At 46.2% G+C, this 19,373-nt stretch overlaps 1 protein-coding gene across 1 annotated transcript in view; it reads left to right on the top strand.

Annotated features, from left to right (window-relative positions):
* Positions 1–11,595: 11,595 nt before the first annotated feature.
* Positions 11,596–19,373, top strand: part of TLR8 (toll like receptor 8) — a 38,201-nt gene continuing 30,423 nt past the window's right edge. Inside the window, 1 exon segment of the mRNA XM_029604338.1 lies at positions 11,596–12,538. Coding sequence (XP_029460198.1) covers positions 12,485–12,538 — 54 coding nt within the window. The 5' untranslated portion in view covers positions 11,596–12,484.

Raw genomic sequence — 19,373 nt, 5'->3', positions numbered from 1 at the left:
GCATCCTGTTTCCATCAGTGGCCAATCCAGGCCACAAGAATTTGGCAATTACCCAAACACTAAGAAGATCCCTTGCTACTGATGCAATTAATAGCAGTGGCTATTCCCCAAGTAAACCCGATTAACAGCAGTCAATGGACCTCTCCACCAAGAACTTATCCAAATCTTTTTTGAACCCAGCTACACTAACTGCACTAACCACATCATCTGGCAACAAATTCCAGAGTTTAATTTTTTGTTCTCTGTAAAGGCTATGCCTGTCTGACAGCTACGCTGTCCATGTTCTAAGTTCTTTGTAAACCGATACGATGTGCAAACTGAACTGCACTCTGAATTTCCTGGAAGGGTTGCACCCTCCACGGACTGTGATCCCCGAAAGGGAAGTATTTCTGCCTTAAATATTTTACTTAAAAGAAAATTAAACAAACAAAAAATTAAAAATTAAAAAGTACATAAGTGAAACTGACCAATGATTAAAGATGATCCCTAATGCGGCTTGAGAGCAGAGATGCCAAAAGAGTTCGCGGGATGGTATGAGAGTCACTTGATCACGTATATGAAAGTTCAATTTGTGAAAAATTGTTTATAGAGTTATGAATCGGAACTGATTTATCACTATTAGAAAATTTCAAATTCTAACGTATTATATATCATTACTGTTGTGTTCGTTGGTTCTAAAACAAGGTTGGAGTCTAGTTATTGGTATATAAAATATGCCAAATAAATAAAAAAATATAAAATAATTGTGCGTTGAGTGAAAAATAATTTTCTCTGATTAGTCTTAAATGTGCTACTTGCTAACTTCATGGAATGCCCCCTAGTCCTATTATTTGAAAGTGTAAATACCCGAGTCACATCTACTCATTCAAGACCTCTCATGATCTTAAAGAACACTGTGTACACTGAAGAGAAAACCAAAAAATTTGCCAGTATTCTATATATATATATATATATATATATATGGATGTATGACAAAATCCAATTAAAGTTGCTAGGGCAACTGGGACCCCCAGATGCACACATATCACCACTTCTCACCAGTTGCCATCCTGTATAACCCGGTAAGTTATACATAAATAGAAAACATGTCATCTGGAGAAGAAGCAGAGACAAAACCCAAGATTTGAAAGGCAGGATCACTGTTGAAAGAAAAAAAAAATGGGGGGGGGGGGGGGGGAAATTAAAATCACCAAGTTCCACATGAAAACAAAAGCTGGGGTCATGGTGTTCACATTCCCTAACCGTTAACATCTAAGCATTGCTTTCTGCTTATACAATAGTTGTGACATCTGCCATAATTAGCCCATACACACCATCCCAATCCTAACCACAGTTGAGTAATTCATGTGGAGTCCAGCCTGGCAAGAAAGAGTTGACCCTCTGCCACCAATTCAAATATACAGTGCCGATTATGTGCAGACACATTAACTTGGGCAGGGTAAAGCATAGTATATGATAGGCTGTACTGATGCAGTGTTTTTTTAATCTGAGCAAATGTTGCCTTTTTTGTACCAGCTGGGAAAAGTCATGAAAGAAAAAGCTGCGCTGCTGTTGAAACATAACATGATCAGCCGCCTGAGCTTTATCCATTACCTTGTCTATGTAGTGATGAAATTGTGAAATCACTACTCTAGGCCTCCCAGCCAGTGGAGGAGGAGGATCCAAGGCCCTGTATGCATATTCAGGTGCTTGTTCTTAACATCCAGGCCTAGTACTTCTGGTATCCAATGAGAAAAAAAGGATACCAAGTTTCTGCCTTCCGCTTCTTAGGGCAATGCCATGATTCGGATGTTCTGAACCTACTGCGATTTTCTATGTTGTCGAGTTTCTCCTCCTTAACCAGAAGTTTCTGCAACAGGGTGTCCACTTTTTTACATGCTTCAGTGAACAATATTCCAATCTCCTCCATGTGCCTCTCAGTCTCTATAATTCAAGATCTCTTGCGTCGTGGACACCTGCTGGGTTAACCTTTTCCACAAGTGTAGCCAATTTAGAATTTATGTCCAAGATGAGCTGATCCAACAAGTGTTCGAACATATCTTGCAGTCATTTTGTGGTATCCATGTGGGTAGCAGATACAGGCCACTCATCCTCCAAGATAGAATCCGCTCCCTGACTAGCTGGTTCTGTCAATTTTGGTACAATATTTCTAGGCGGTTCAGATGTTTTCTCAGCTCAATAAAGCAGCAAAGATTTCTTTGGCTGGTCCTTAGATGCTGAAGCCATAATTGCAAGGAGAAAAGCTATTTTAAACAGGATAATCAGCATTGATCAGAGAAGCTCACCACACAAGCAGCCTCCTGTTAGCAGTTCATCATGTGACCCCCCCCTCCATTATAAATATTTTTGTTCTAATCCAAATAAAAGGATCCTCTTAGGGAAGGATGGTCCAGTATATATGGGGACAACCTTATCTCGTGGAAGGATTTTATTGTTGAATTTTACTTTCTAGAAAGATCAATTGTTGAATTTTACTTTCTAGAAAGTAAAATTCAACAATAAAATCCTTCTACGAGATAAGGTTGTCCCCTTGTTGTTTTTTGCCTTGGCTACGTGGGACCGCCTTCCGATTTGTTTTATTGGTCCAGTATATATGACAGTCTGGTGGAGGTATTTGATTTGCAGTGAGGCAGCTGCCCAGTGCAGCTTGGAAGGACAGATGGGGGATACAGGCTGCAGCAGAGTCACTAACAGGCAAAGCAGTAGCCCAGTGTGTAGCTGTGGGAGAATTGGGGCTGGAACCTATACTCTGACAGTTCCACTGCTGGGCAGTGGAAGAACTGTGGATAAGAAATGGTTTTAAATAAATACATGTGAATGAGAGACTTCTTCAATATGGAATATATACACCATTTTACAAATCAATTGATGGAAATCACTATTAAGTCCCACACCATGAGCCCTGCTTTCAAAAGGCTCTTGCCATAGACACAGAATTAGATAAACTGTTTTCTAAATAGCTCCCCAAGGTTTGCTGATGTTAACATATGAACATGCCATACTGGGTCAGCCCAAGGGTCCATCAAGCCCAGCATCCTGTTTCCAACAGTGACCAATCCAGGCCATATGAACCTGGCAAGTACCCAAAAACTAAGTCTATTTCATGTTACCGTTGCTAGTAATAGCAGTGGCTATTTTCTAAGTCAACTTAATTAATAGCAGCTAATGGACTTCTCCTCCAAGAACTTATCCAATCCTTTTTTAAACACAGCTATACTAACTGCACTAACCACATCCTCTGGCAACAAATTCCAGAGTTTAATTGTGCGTTGAGTGAAGAAGAGCTTTCTCCGATTAGTTTTAAATGTGCCACATGCTAACTTCATGGAGTGCCCCATATGTTTATCCACTGTCTTCTGTGGCAAGTGCAACATTTTTTGCATAACCTAGTAGTCTCCCTGAAGTGCTGTATGAACTATGTTCCATACTGTATTGGCCCAATTATAAGATAAAAAATAATGATTCATTTCAAAAACTCTACCTTGACTTGTAATCATGGACTAGGCCACATCATAGCTCACCTGTGGTTCCTAAAGAGTTCTGGTCTAGAGGACTACGTAGGCCAAGACTGAAAGAAATGTTACTAAGAAGGCAATAGTGGGTTTAACAGCATAGCCCTATTCTGGAGGAAATATATATATATACTTGCCAGAACAAGGTTGAGACATATTGGTGGGGCAGTGAGTGTGCAATTTGTACTGCCAGTGCCTATGCTATACCTGTTTTGTGGATAAATGGAGGACTTTAGTTTCCCATGCTGGAAAACTGGTACCTTTCCAGATCCCTAAAACAAATTCACTAGATATTTTTTTTCTTTTTTATAAAAAAAATGAGAAACTATATTATCGGAGATTAATAGAAACCCTGTTACAAAGAATATACAAAAAACAATCAGCACCTTTGTTATTTTTAGGTTACAAACCAATTTCTTGGTGGTTGAAAACACACAGGCCAATGTAATACTGTGTGCTCAAGCTAGCGTACTGGTGAACCTGCGGTTGCACGCGTGTTTTGAACACGTGCCCATAACCCCATATGCAATAAGGGGATTAAAATGTCCAGAACTTGCATCCAAACCATCACTTAGCTAATGGCGCTCATCACATGTAAAAAAATAAATGTGCGCCTGATGCGCATATTTTTACTCTCAAAAATGAATGCCTGCCTCCGAGCAGACGTTAAGTCTTGAGGAGCCCCTAAAGTTAACAGAAATGCAGAAAATACTGTTTTTCTATAGTTACTCCAACTTAATACCATGGCGATATTAATTCGGAGGAACCGCAAAAAGGAGTAATGTAAAAAAACCTAAAAAAAAAAAGTCTTGCCAAGAAAATGGACGCTTGTAATATTGAGCGTCTGTTTTCCTAACCCATGCACAGCCATTTTTCCTGGGCATCCAATGCCGAGGAAGCGCTAATGATGCAAAATTTCCCTTCGCGCCTCCTGTTTAATGTAGCGGCTCATTTGCCTACTACTGCATCACATGCCTGGGAAAGGTGGATGGGTGTGCGTTAGGAAAGCAGGCGCTCAATCATGAGCGTCCATTTTTCGCGGGCCGATATTGCATCAGCCTGTTAGTGCTTCGACAGTGTAGTAGGTAACAAATTAAAAAGTGCATGCTAGAAGCATGACACAAAGGTGTATTTCTCTCCCTCCATGTTAATTAAAGTCAGAATATAGGACTGAGAATAGAAGTTGTTAGGCAATTTTAATTTTTACACTAACGAGAACCAAAATTATAGTTCCCAGATACCTTTTAGTCTTGATCCCCCATGCCAAACATCAGTAATTTCTGGATACCAACGTGAACGGATGGATAGACCGACAGACAGAAAGCACTGAGGCAACTGGCTCTCACACTAGCAAAGCAGGCCTAAAACGGAAAGGCACCATGAGACCATAAAAAGATGGCAGGTAGCATACACAACTATTTTTTCTACATATATTTATATATAATACACAGTAATTTGTGGGGTGCTTTCTCTCTTTCCATATAGAGAAACAAAGAGACTATCTATGTGTGTGTGTGTGTGTGTGTATGTGTGTGTGTGTGTGTATATATTTCCTTAGTTGGAGTCATAAGACTTCTCTGGGTGAAGAGTCATGAAAGGGAATAGTAAAAAAAAAAAAAAATTAGAATTGAGAACTGAGTAGAGAATTCTGCTTTTGTTAGGGAAATCAGAATTACAAATCCCTGCATGCAGTAAAACAGGATTGGATCAAGCTGAACTGGAGCCAGTTAGTGACCCTGCACAGGGCACTTCCCCTTTTACCTGTACTTTTGAACATAGAGCAGAGGAAAGTTTTAACCTATTAATAACTTCCCCAAATGTTTTATGACTAAAAAAACAGCCTTTGTCTGGGCCGGAGTTTCCTGCTCTCTGCTGAAGCCTTTGTTGTCTCTGTTTTTCGATTGAATCAGCGCCCTGCATGAGCAACACTGCTACAGTTAAATAGGTGTGGCCACTCTGTACTAGAGCAGAAATAAGTTCCTGTTAAATCCGCTTCTGACCGGAGAAAGGACAATGCACGAGACCTTCGATTCAATTATTTACTTTTGGTGCATTCTATCAATTTTGTTCCGGAATGTTTTGCATCATTTCAAATATATAAAAATATAAAATACAATTCATTGCAAAGATACCTTTGCCATACAATGGGAGAAGGTAAGTGTCCAGGTTACTTGTTCTTAAAAAGTAAAGTGTGTAAATGCTAAAATAAAGAATAGGGATACATATATTGTAAATTGAATTGTATCAGCATATAGAACCATTATGTATATGGAGGATTTATGGATATTAATTTATATATATGTACAGCTGTGTTTAAAAAAGGTTTGGACTATTTTCTGGAGGAAAAGTCCATAAACCATTAATAAGGTGGAGTTGCAGAAATCCATTGCTTGGCCCTGGGATAAGCAGCTTAGAATCTACTGCATCTACCCCTTGGGATCCCAACAGGTACTTGTGACCTGGCTTGGCCACTGCTGGAAACAGAATACTCGGCTTGATGGATCTTGGTTTGACCCAGTATGGCAAGAAGCCTTATGTTCTTATGTGTATAGAGTAGAAAGGGGAATACACATGGGGACCCTGTAGCTCAAAGATTTAGCCATAAACATGGATATGGAATCAGGAAGATCCCCTGTAGGAATGTGGTGGTGGTGGTGGAAGTGCGTGCCAAAATACAAACGTTATGAACACTTATTGGATAGCTTATTACCAGCACCTTGAGATGGCACATTCAAAACTCTGTTCTGCGTCAATCCGATCAGACTTTAGTTTCATAAGAAATGTAAACCAGGTTTTTGAATGACACGCAGCTGGAAACTTTTGCAAATGATGCTAAACTTTAAAACATAATCAGTTGAGTTTTATTTTCTGTTGATTGTGAGGTCAGTATTCACCTGTTGTCCGGCTCCCAAAGTTAGCTGGATAAACTTATGCAGCTAACTCAGGTGAGAGATTCATCTACACTGCTGAATAAGTTCTGCTATCTTAGTTACCCAGATAAGCTTAGCCAGCTAAATTTAGGACAGCTGAATAGCTATCCTAGACTTATCCAGCTGAGTCATAACACTAGCATTAAGGCCCTAATGCACGTGATAATGCCATAACGCACACTGGGGCGGATTTTCAGACTCCGCGAATAGGCCTACTTTTGTTTGCGCTCCAGGCGCAAACAAAAGTACGCTGGATTTTAGTAGATACGCGCGGAGCCGCGCGTATCTGCTAAAAACCTGGATCGGCGCGCGCAAGGCTATCGATTTTGTATAGTCGGCGCGCGCCGAGCCGCGCAGCCTACCCCCGTTCCCTCCAAGGCCGCTCCGAAATCGGAGCGGCCTTGGAGGGAATCCTCTAACGCCCTCCCCTCACCTTCCCCTCCCTTCCTCTACCTAACCCACCCGCCCGGCCCTGTCTACACCCCCCCCCTTACCTTTCTCCGGGGATTTACGCCTCCCGGAGGGAGAAGTAAATCCCCGCGCGTGAGCGGGCCTCCTGCGCGCCGGGCCGCGACCTGGGGGCGGGTACGGAGGGCGCGGCCATGCCCCCGGACCGCCCCGGGCCGTAGCCACGCCCCCGTACCCGCCCCCAAAATGCTGCCGACACGCCCCCGAAACGCCGCGATGACCGGGCCTGCCCCCCGACACGCCCCCCTCAGAGAACCCCGGGACTTACGCGAGTCCCGGGGCTCTGCGCGTGCCGGTAGGCCTATGTAAAATAGGCTCACAGGCGAGCAGGGCTCTGAAAATCCGCCCCATAGTAAATAGTGCAACGTGCATTAGTATGCAAATGAACATTTGCTGTGCAAGTGGGAGGAGTTTGTCAGAGTTAATTGTAATGCGCAGTTCCTAACGTCACATGCGATAGAGTAATGCACAGCAATGTGGGTTTTTATGCCGGAAATAACTACACCTTTTTTTCTTTGTGTTGTGCCCACGTTAGCTGTGCCTTACTGACCGAAAAGGTTTTTATTGTAAATGGTGGTTCGAGGAGAGAGAGAGAGAAACAGAGGGAGAGAGACCAATACGTAAGTTTACTATTTATACCACAGTAATAGGTATACACCTTGGGATGAGGTTTGGGGGGTGGGATAGGTTTTGGGGGGCAGTTTTACATGCACAGAAGGAGTTGATTTGTACAATGTACTCTCTACCTAGCTTGATTGCAGTTAGGTAGAGAGTGCATCAAGCTAAGTAGAGAGTACCTTGTACAAATGAACTCCTCTTTTACCTTTCATCACTCCAAGTGACAGAAAATCTTCACTTTGTCAACTTTGTTGTTCATACCTTTGATTGTGTATATAAAACTTTCTCACAGGGCAAGCAGGATGGTAGTCCTCACATATGGGTGACATCATCAGGATGGAGCCCAATCACAGAAAACTCCTTTAAAGTTTCCAGAGCTTTGACTGGCCCCTACTGGGCATGCCCAGCATGGCACTAACCCTGCAGCCAGCAGGGGTCTCCCTTCAGTCTTCTTTTTTCCGCGCAGCAGTAGCCTCGCGGTAAAGAAGCTCTGAAGAGATTCCTGACAAGAATTTTCCTCACGGAATTATTTAAAGTTAAATTGCCCCACAGGGGTCCCTCCTCTAACCTTTCTCTGACCGCGGTACTCCGGTAAGTTTTTACCCATTTTCCGTCGATTACCGTCGAGTTTGGCCCTTGCGGCCTACTGGCCGTCTACCGTACCGCGGCTCGATATTTTCAATAGCCATGGCGTCGGGGTTCCGTCGGTGCCCGGACTGTACTCGCACCATGTCTATCACAGACCCCCATGGAGTCTGTGTAATGTGTTTAGGCCATGAACACGATGTCCTGACTTGCACCAAATGTGCCCTTATGACACCAAAAGGTCGCAGGGCCAGAATGGAGAAGATGGAACTCCTCTTCCGTGCTCAAACTCTGACTCCGTCCATCGCATCGACATCGTCGGAACCAGCACCATCGACTTCGCGCCAGCATCGACCACCAACCGGTGACTGATCGCCATCGACGTCTTCATGGCCATCGACACCCTCGACTCCCCCTCAGGATCGAGGGGATCGCAGGGAGAAACATTGCCATCGACATCGCAAGTCTCGGACCGTCGAAGGAGTGAAATCATCGACCCCGCCACCGTCCGAGCTGCCGTCGAAGAAGCCCCATCCAGGAAAGGCACCGACCATTCCTGTGACCGGGTCATCGAGGCAACCCTTACCCGATCGGGGTTTGGGAGTCGCGATTCCGCCTGTAAAGGTGGTCCCTCCGGCTATGCCTCTGCCTCCCTCTTCTGTTCCGGAACCGGGGCTGCTTGCTCCAGGTCTCCGAGTAGAACTGGACCGACTGGTTCAGGAGGCCATCGACAAGGTGATGCAACATTTCCAGGTTCCTCCGGCACCGATTGGAGAATGGAGGCGCTGATGGCCGTCCTTCCACCGATGGATCCCAGGTCTCCGATGCCTCTGATGCCCTCCCCGATGACAGCTTCATCAGGAGGAGAAACACCGTTCCGCATCCCTCCATCGGGAGTTTTGCCTCAGCCATCAATGCCGATACGTCCCTCACCACCGATTCATCTGTTGATGCCGATACGTCTGCCGGCGCCATCGAGTCATCCATCGATGCCCTCGATGTCTGCACTGGTGCCTTCGATGCCATAACCGGTGCCTCCGGCGATTCCTCCGATGTTTTCGGAGCCTAGACTGGGAACCTCAGGTATCCAACCCCCTTCACTTCCTAAAGGACAGTCTGCTGATCCTTATGACACTTGGGATGATGATACTTCAACAGACACCGATGACTTACCTTCACCACCTTCTCCCACTGAAAGTAGAAAGCGTTCTCCTCCAGAGGACCTCTCATTCATAAATTTTGTGAAGGATCGCCTATCAAATCAAGTCATCCTGATTCAGACGGACAACCAGGTGGCCATGTGATACGTCAACAAACAGGGAGGCACAGGCTCTTTCCTTCTATGTCAGGAAGCTGCGCAGATATGGGCAGAAGCCCTCTCCCATTCGATGTACCTCAGGACCACCTACTTGCCAGGAGTGGACAATGTGTTGGCAGACAAGCTGAGTTGCGTCTTCCAACTGCACGAGTAGTCTCTCAACCCCTCGGTAGCGAACTCAATATTTCAACAATGAGGATATCCTCAGACGCAGCTCTTTGCGTCCCCTCAGAACCACAAAGTGGACAATTACTGTTCCCTCATTCGCAGCAAACACTCTCAGCCCAGAGATGCATTCTCCCTCTCTTGGGCAACCAGTCTGCTTTACGCATTCCCTCCACTTCCTCTTCTCTCGAAGACTCTCGTGAAGCTACGTCAGGACAAGGGAACCATGATCCTGATAGCACCTCACTGGCCACGCCAAGTGTGGTTTCCAATACTGCAGGATCTCTCCATCCGCAGGCACATTCCCTTGGGAAAGGACCCGTTTCAGATCACTCAAAACAGGTGCCTACGTCATCCCAATCTTCAGGCCTTATCCCTGACGACATGGATGTTGAAAGGTTAATCCTTCAACCTCTTAACCTTTCAGACCCAGTTTCCCGTGTCTTGATTGCTTCACGGAAGCCTTCCACGAGAAAATCTTACTCCTATAAATGGAAAAGGTTCACATCATGGTGTGCTTCTCAGTCCCTTGATCCCTTTTCCTGTCCAATCCCAAAATTTTTGACTATCTCTGGCATCTGTCAGAGTCAGGTCTCAAGACCTCTTCCATCAGAATGCATGTCAGTGCAGTAGCCGCCTTCCATAAAGGTGTCGGGGATGTCCCTATATCAGTACAATCCCTCGTAACACGCTTTTTGAAGGGCTTGCTCCACATCAAGCCACCTTTACATCCTCCGGCCCCTTCTTGGGACCTTAAACTGGTTCTCGGTCGGCTCATGAAACTACTATTTGAGCCTCTTCACTCCTGTGACCTAAAATATCTCACATGGAAAGTGATTTTCCTTTTGGCTATCACTTCAACTCACAGGGTTAGTGAGTTACAGGCCCTAGTTACCTATCCACCTTACACTACCCTCCTGCAGGACCGGGCGGTACTCCGCACCCACCCTAAGTTTTTACCTAAGGTAGTCTCAGAGTTTCACATTAATCAATCCATCATACTACCTACCTTCTTTCCCAGGCCCCATTCCAATCCAGGAGAACAGGTTCTGCATACCCTTGACTGTAAACGAGATCTAGATTTTTATCTAGACCGTACAGTTGCCCACAGGAAGAACACTCAGTTATTCGTCTCTTTCCACCCCAACAAATTAGGGCAACCTGTAGGTAAGCAGACTCTCTCCTCCTGGTTGGCGGACTGCCTATCTTTTTGCTATCAGCAAGCAGGCATTCCTTTTCAAGTCTGTGTTAAAGCACACTCTGTGAGGGCCATGGCGACTTCAATAGCACACCTACAATCGGTGCCACTTCCTGACATTTGCAGGGCTGCCACCTGGAGTTCTCTCCATACCTTCGCAGCCCACTATTGCTTGGACAAGCCGGAAGACAAGATTCCATCTTCGGCCAGTCTGTCCTGCGTAACCTTTTTCCAACATGACGTACCAACACCCTTCCGCCTGCCCGGTGGGGTTCAGGATGCCCTCTACCAAATTCCACCCCAGTTGTTGTGCCTGTTGCACGCCGTTGGGTACATTTGGTGCATGTTCGGACATCCTCAGCTCGGTACTCACCCATATGTGAGGACTACCATCCTGCTTGTCCTGTGAGAAAGCAAATGTTGCTTACCTGTAACAGGTGTTCTCACAGGACAGCAGGATGTTAGTCTTCACGAAACCCGCCTGCTGCCCCGCGGTGTTGGGTTCGTAACGTTTTGTTCTTTTATTTTTCGGCACTGCCTGTAGCTTTCAAATAAGACTGAAGGGGGACCCCTGCTGGCTGCAGGGTTAGTGCCATGCTGGGCATGCCCAGTAGGGGCCAGTCAAAGTTCTGGAAACTTTGACAGAAGGTTTCCGTGATTGGGCTCCATCCTGATGATGTCACCCATATGTGAGGACTAACATCCTGCTGTCATGTGAGAACACCTGTTACAGGTAAGCAAAATTTGCTGTCCCCCAAAACATACCCCACCCCCCCAAACCTCACCCCGAGTTATGTGCCCCCTTTTACAGTGGTATAAATAGTAAAATGTGTTACGGCCGGGTTCTGCGGCTGAATAGTGGACCCTTGGGCCAACCCACCCCGAGGGGCGGAGTAGGTCGGGAGGCGGAGCCAAGACTCAGAGGGCTAGGATGTTTAGTAGCAATAGAGTCTGATACAGGATCTTCACCCAGGTACGCAGAACCCCCCAGGAGGAGCCCATAGGGTTCCGGCACCTTGGGACTTGGGCCCCAGAGAGAGAGTCCAGCAACAGAGAAGCAGGTACAACCGGTGGTAACAGGACTAGCACAAGCTCTTCACCCAGACACCTAGCAACCCCCCAGGAGGAGCCCGTAGGGTTCTGGCGCCTTGGGACTTGGGTGCTAGTGAGAGAGGCAGGAGCAAGGAACTAGACAGTTCAGGGAGAATAGAGTTCAAGACAAGAGCTTCACCTGGGCACCGGGAACCCCCCAGGAGGGGCCCGTAGGGTTCCAGCACCTTGGGACTTAGGAGACAGCAGAGACAACTCATCTCACAGGCGTAGTTGCAAGGGGCGCCTGACGTGGGGTCCGGAGTTGTGGCGAAGCAAGGCTGCCGGCAGGCGCTGGAGCAGGCCACGCTGAGGACAAGGCTGGTAGCAGGCAGCGAACAAGGCGTAGTCAGGACGGACCGAAGTCAAGGCAGGCAGGAAACACAGCAAGGAACGCAACTCAGAGCTACAGGACTGTAGTGAACCTCATTGCAAGGCGAAGAGGAATAGTCTGAGCGCCGGTTATATCTGGGTGGCGGGTGACGTCATCACTGCGGGCGGAGCCAGGCTTCCGGGTTCTGGGCGCCCAAAGAGTCCGTACTCGCGCACACGCGAGGCCACTGCAAGCGGGGCAAGGAAATGGCGGAGGCCACATGGGCCTATGCGCGTCCCTGGGAGCCGGAGGGTGGTGAGCGCGGCGTTCCCTGGCCCGAAGGTAAGCGCCGGTCTACGAGGAGAGAGGGGAAGCGGAGCAGACCGCAACAAAATGGCAGTAAATATGACTCCCTATGAATACTTAGTATGCAAAACATTGGCACGTTTGGTTAAAAACAATTTCTCTCATTACTTACACTATTCTTTCACAACAAAAGTCCCATAAGCTATTGAGCAATAACAAAGGAGTAATGATGAATATTTTCTTTATGAGTTCATCAATGTCAGTAGCAAACAACATCTACTTGCTACTGTGTTCTGTAAGTACTCAAATGACCCCTTTGATGTTAAAACAAACTGATTACAAGAATTTTCCTTTCTTAAATATATAGTTACTTAAAGTGACAGTACTGCCTAATCTGTTAAAATATCCACTTGCCCATTTCTTGACTCCGTTGCTTGCTTTTCTGATCTGACTCTTATGTCCCCTTTCTTTTCTGTCTTAGTATATTTGGGGGGTAATCTTCAAAGCCATGTACACTTATAAAAACCCAGGTGCATGTAAATGGCTATTCTAAAATTGATGTTACGGTTGCTGCTCGTGGTGCCTATCCCGTGAGCAGCCCCTCTCACCTTTGCTGCCTGCTGTGCCGGTTGGGTCGGTGCCAACCGCCCTTCCTCCTTCTTGCAGCCACTGCCATGGCTTCCCTCCACAGTGTGGAGCTAACGCCATCGCCGCCATCTGAGGCAGGAAGGCCACCAGAGTCTTCGCCTTTCGCAGCATGGAGCCACTGCCGGGATGCTCCCCCTTGCGGCCCTGATGCCGCCGCTGCTGTGCTCTACTTCGCAGCAGGAACGCCACTGTTGCTGCTACTGCCTGTTCTGGGCCCTGCATAGGCACGCACGCGTGCGCGCCCTTGCTTTTCTTTTAAAGGGCCAGCAGTGGGAAAAGCCCTGTGGCCCCATCAGATGATGTAATCAGCCTGTTCCTTCATTAGCCCTATAAAAAAGCTCTGCTTCCTCTCCTCGGGGCCTTCGCATCAGATCCTTATGGTTGCCCATGCTTCTCTTCTCCATTCAAGGTTCTCGGTGGTCTCCTCGTGTCTAGATGGCTCTTCATTTGATGTTAGATGTTCCAGATGTTCCTGGTCTCCTTTGTCTGATGTTCCTGGTCTCCTTTGTCTGATGTTCCTGGTCCTGTTCTTCAATGGAGCTCCCTCGTCGTCTGTTATATGTTACGTGTTCCTGAAGTGATGTCCCAGGTGTTCCCAATGTTCCGTGTTCCAGTCCTGGTCCTGATGTCCTCATCTCTAGTTCTTCGTCCTGCTTCCAGGATTCCTGCTTGTCTACCTTTCTTGGTGTGCCACCGTCGTGGTCCATGACCTGTCCATGGGGGGCTGTGTAGGGCGCTTCGTGGCACAAGGCCTCTCTTCACGTCTGCAGCGCAAGCCTCCGGAGGGCCCTGTTTTTAATGCTGAGGTAGGTTCCTGAATCCGAGTTCCGAGCCTTGAATCTTGAGTCTTGAATCCTGAGTCTTGAATCCTGTTCCTGGACTTTGGAGTACCTTGTGCCTGCTTCCGTCCATGCCCAAGATTCAAGCCAGAACCTGCTCCTTTTCAGCGTGGTCCGCGACCAGCCACAGGAGGCTGTGTAGGGCTTGCCTCGGTGCAGGCTCTCCTGAATCTTTGACATGGTTCCAGTTCCAAGTTTCCACTGTCTCGCATGGAGTCTGCTTTGCTTCTGGCGTGGTCCGCAACCAGCCATGGGCGGCTTTCTGGGCACGCTGCAGGGAAGTACTCAATCTGAGTACTCCCCTGAATCCTGAAACCTTGTCAGAGTCTTCCAAGTTCCACCTAACCTTGAGTCTTCCTAGTTCCTGAGTTCCATGTCTCATCTTGTTCCTGCCCTCAGCCTCCGTCTGGCCTCACACACTCGTTGTTTCCGATAGGGATGTGAATCGGGCTTTGCACGATTAAAAATATCGGACGATATTTTCAAAATCGTCAGAAATCGGGGGCTCCCCCAAAACGATAGGAAAACCCCACGATATTGATCGTGGGGGTTCTCTTATCGTTTTGGGGGAGGGCGGGAAAAACGGCACACAAAAATAACCCCTAAACCCACCCCGACCCTCTAAAACTAAACCCTTTGCGTCTCCCACTCTCCCGACCCCCCCCAAAAAACATTTTACAGGTACCTGGTGGTCCAGTGGGGGTCCCGGGAGCGATCTCCCGCTCCTGGGCCATCCTCCCGCTCCTGGGCTGTCGGCTGCCACTAATCAAAATGGCACTGATGGCCCTTTGCCCTTACCATGTGACAGGGTATCCGTACCATTGGCCAGCCCCTGTCACATGGTAGGAGCACTGGATGGCCCGCGCCATTTTTAAAGATGGTGCCGGCCTTAATGGATGGCTGTAATGGATGGCGCCAGAATGTTAACATTCTTTAATAATGAGAGTGACTACAGAGAAACAGCTTTCAAGAACATTAAACTTGACGAAATGTTATGTTACCACAACTGCCTTAAATACAAAATTATGAATTCGAATTTGCACTATATAGTGTCTCCAGCTGGATAGTGCATAGTGCTACACTCAGCAGCTTTCCCTCTGTAACACTGAAGCGCTCATAAGTGTGATTACAGGTAGCTGGAAGAATTATTCTCTTACTTTTTTTTATTTTACTGCTTACATTTTTGTGGATCTATGTAAGAATTCATCTGAAGGTTCTGGGGTTATGAATGAACAATCATACAAACAGATGCAAAAAACCTGAGACATTTCATGAGGAAACATGAGAAGTACTGTACAGCACATGATTTGGCGAGTTTCCCAGACAACAAAGGATTATTTCATTTCCCGTGATTTTTTATTGCAGCTTCTGCTTGGAAACCCCTCTTGAAATCTGCAGGTAAAGAGAAGGAAACATATTATTTCCTTATAACTGATTCTGCTCTTTTTCCCCCCACTTTCCATTTAGCCAAACACTGCAAGAACAAAGAAGTTACAAAGTTATTACAATAGCGAAAGCAAAACCACTACTAGCTTTCAATGAATTCTAGCAGTCAGCATTCACTGGCTCAGGAAATAATATAGCTTAAAAGGGCCTATTACCCTTAGGTCAACTGGTTCAAATTCTGCTCGGCTCAGAAGTGGCCGAAAGGCATTGCTATCTGAAAGCCATGTAGTGGCTTACGTGAACTGGCTTGGTCCAGACTAGACCCCTGTAGACAGGTGCCCACATCCCTAAAAACTCACGATCAAAATAGGTACCAATTGTCACATGCCTCAGTAGACAGGCCAAAGGCCTATGCCTTGAGACTCAATTGCCCTCTCACCCTCTGAAGTCAGAGGTGAGCAGGATTTCAACACGTCGGCAGGGCAAGGTGGGGAAGCTTGCACTGTTGACGCCCCTTCCAGACCTGCTCTTGGAATAAGTGAAGGACTTTGGTTCCCTATGCTGTCCGTCTAAATTCAACGAGAAGGATTTTAAAAGAAAGAAATGCATATATTATAACTACAAATCATAGACATTTTTTTATGAGCAGTTGTATGAACATTATGCTATTCTGGGCTTTTTTTGTTCATTTCTCCAAAGCCCTGATTCAAACAAGCATTGAGGGATTATATCTGTTTACAAATCTGTTTAATTCCAGATTCTGTTATGTTCTAAATATAGATGGAGCTAGACCCTTTAGGGTGGGAGGCAAATCTTTCCAACTGTTTTTTTTTAGACCCCACCCCCAATCTCCAGCCACTCCTCCAATACTTCCTCTACCCAACTGGCCCAAAGCAGCTTGGGAAAAGGAAGATGGTGGCTGCAATACAGAGACCCAATGAGCGAGCACTGCTTACCATTCATAGTTCCTGCAACCATCCTCTAGTACCATGCTGAGCACTTACAGACCACACAGGATGCACATGTAGTATTAGGAGGGAAAGCTAAAGAAGCTGGAAAGAAGGAAGAATTTGTGGGAGAGTTTTAGTATTTGGAAAGAATGGAGACATAGAGGGGAGGGACAACTGGTGCTTATAGGTGACAAAGGGTGATAAGGAAGGAAATGGAAAAGATAGGGAGGCAAAGTAGTTTGAAGGGAAATGAGTGAAAGGGAGAACAGGAGATTAAGAAGAGAGATTGAGAAGGGAGATGAAAGAGTGAGAAACGAAGGTGGAGGGGTTTGGAGTATTATGTTATAGAGAAGTGAAAGACAGTTGTGGGAGAAAGGCAAGGAAGAAAGAAAAATGGATGAAGAAAGGGAGATGTGTTATCAAAAATAAAATGAAAAGGAGTCAGGAGACCATTGACAAGATTGGAGCAAAGGGAAGATCAAAAACAACTCAGATGACAAAGGTAGAGAAAAAAAAAGTTCTTTCAATTTAAGTACTGAATTAAATCACATCCGAAAGTTTTCAATTCATATATTATGGGGGCAAATTTATTAGCCCACCTTGCTTCAGAGTGCAGGAATACTTATGGACCTGGCAGCTACCTTAATTTCCAAAGGGAAGTTACCCTCGTAGTTTAGACTTGCTATTCCTGCAGGCAGCAGAACAGGGACCAAAACACCGTGTTTCGATTTCAAAATCAAACCTATGCATGTTCTGTTCCTCCTCTACCTATCCCTACCACCACGATGGCCTTCTTGCTAAGGTACCAACCTAGAAAAACTGAAAAGGTGGGGTAGGGGTGTATCTTCCTGCTGTGAGGAGAGCACCTTTCAGCCAGGGCAGTCTAGTTGGGTAACTCCTTGGTTATTTAGCTAATTTACTAAGGTTTTTCTCCCATTCTGTTTCTATTAGGGAAAAAGGCTCTAAATCCCTTTGAAATTTACGGCCCAATTTTAAAAGGGCTACGTCCATAAATGGCCTGATTTTAAAAGGGCCCTGCATGTAAAAAACGGGGGTTATGCGCTTGGCCGGGCCTTGTGCGTGCCACACACATTTAAGAATGAGCCCAGCCATGCACGTAACCCCCGTTATGCACCAAAGTGCCGGGTCCTGCAAAAAGGGCGAGCGGGGGGGCATGTTCTGGGTGGGGTGGGCCAGCACCAATAGCTACTGTCCAGCCGGCCAGTGCACGAAGATTACTTCTGGTCCCGGGGAGGTTAGGGGTCGGGGAGGAGAGGAGAGGAGAGGGGAAGAGGTAGGAAGGGTAGGGTTAGGGATAGGAAAGTTCCCTCCCAGTCCGCTCCTTAATTAGAACTGCCTGCACATGGATGTATGCGCGTGGGTCTTAAAATCGACCCCCTAATCCTCCTCATTTGTAATTTGTAATTTTATAAAACTGTGTTAAATTACACATAATCGATAAGTAGAACCACTCTGTCCTTGCAATGTATTGTATAAAATTCACGAAATTTTTTTTTCTGAGAAAGGGGGTGGGTGAAGTGGGAGGGAATGGAGTTTATTCTCTTCCAATCCAGACTTGGGCTGTCCAGGAATAACAATACGCTCAGTGTGAGGTCTATGGCTAATCTGGTAAATAAAATAAATAAAAGGAAGAGAAAGGAAAATAGACTGTAGACTGGTAGCTGCAGGGGTGCTGAAATGGAGTCTTTAAATAGGGGTAATCCACAGCTCGGAGATCATACAGGTAGACATAATCATGCTACAACACCTTGCATGCAAAATGTTACAAAGAAGTCTATGTATTTCCAAGCACTTTACTATAAAATTAACTCAATGACAATTATGTTCCAGTAGATATAAACAGATGAAGAATCATCTGTTCTTTGTCATGGCAAGAATAAGTCTTTTAAACACAAATCTTTTATAGGTGGCAGTATTTAATGCGTTGACTTTCTCCTGTGTCAGCTTTGGTCGGTTACTGGATAATGATATATGAGTGTTTTACTGGTACTGCCCTCCTTTCTTACTTCTAATAAATGCTGTTGCATGCAAAGGTGGGTTACTTGGATATTCCCACAGTACAGCCGGCTTGATATCTTGATCCCAAACGCACTCTACCACTCCTTCAAATTCTTTGGTCTCTGTTGGGAAATATCCCAGAGATCCCATGCAGTAGTGATCATCATCCAGTGTGCTTCACCTTGCTTCATCAGCAGGTAAGATAACGCTGATAGTAAGCTTGAAACTCCTGAGTTTGTACTGTACTAATCAAACTCCTCCCTGTAATTTTATTTACTTTGCCAGCTTTATCTCAAACAAAAGCACTCCTCACAGAGGTTAGCTTTGCTAGTAGCACACCTTATTCCTCACTGAGATTAGCTTTCCCAGAGTTTTCTCAGCTGTAGCACTCAGAAGAACTCCAGGAAAACACTTACTCCTCTTTAACTAGAGATGAGCTCTTTTTACGCTCTAATGCTCTATACTTCCAGAGAAAGTTTCTAAACCTCTAATCCTCTTTCTCCCCAGAGGACAAACTAACTAAATCTTCTACAGGTCTCTACTTGTTATGCATGCCGGCCGCAGCAGACCCGCACCCCGACCCTCTTACCTCTCTCAAGTTAATCCAGAGCCTGGTCCCTCATCTCTGGCAGTGGTAGGCCATCGGCTCCGTCCTCGGGCCGCCTCTGGTGCCTCTGGTGCCTCTGGCTCAGCTACAGATTCTGGGACTCTGCGTCGGGCCTCTCTGCATGGCCTGCGGAGAGACCCACCACTCATCGCCATGCATCACTGCATCTTAAGTAGGGCCCACGGTAGAAACCGAGCCGCAACCCCGGATGATGATGTCATTGGAGCTCCAGTACTTAAGCCCGGGCTCCACTCCCTAGGATTGCCTTTGCAACAGGTCTCCTCACTGGTCGACTACTCATTGCCTCCTTGTGATTCTCCTCGTTCCTAGTTCCTGGTCCTCGCTGACTCCTGTTCCTGATTTCCTCATTCCTGATCTTCAACCTATCCTCGGATTGCCTTCTTGGACTTTGACCTCTGCTT

The sequence above is a fragment of the Rhinatrema bivittatum genome, chromosome 5 (assembly GCF_901001135.1).
Source record: "Rhinatrema bivittatum chromosome 5, aRhiBiv1.1, whole genome shotgun sequence".
NCBI lineage: Eukaryota > Metazoa > Chordata > Amphibia > Gymnophiona > Rhinatrematidae > Rhinatrema > Rhinatrema bivittatum.
The sequence above is the reverse complement of the archived record's forward strand: the minus strand, read 5'-3'. Positions and strand labels throughout refer to the sequence as shown.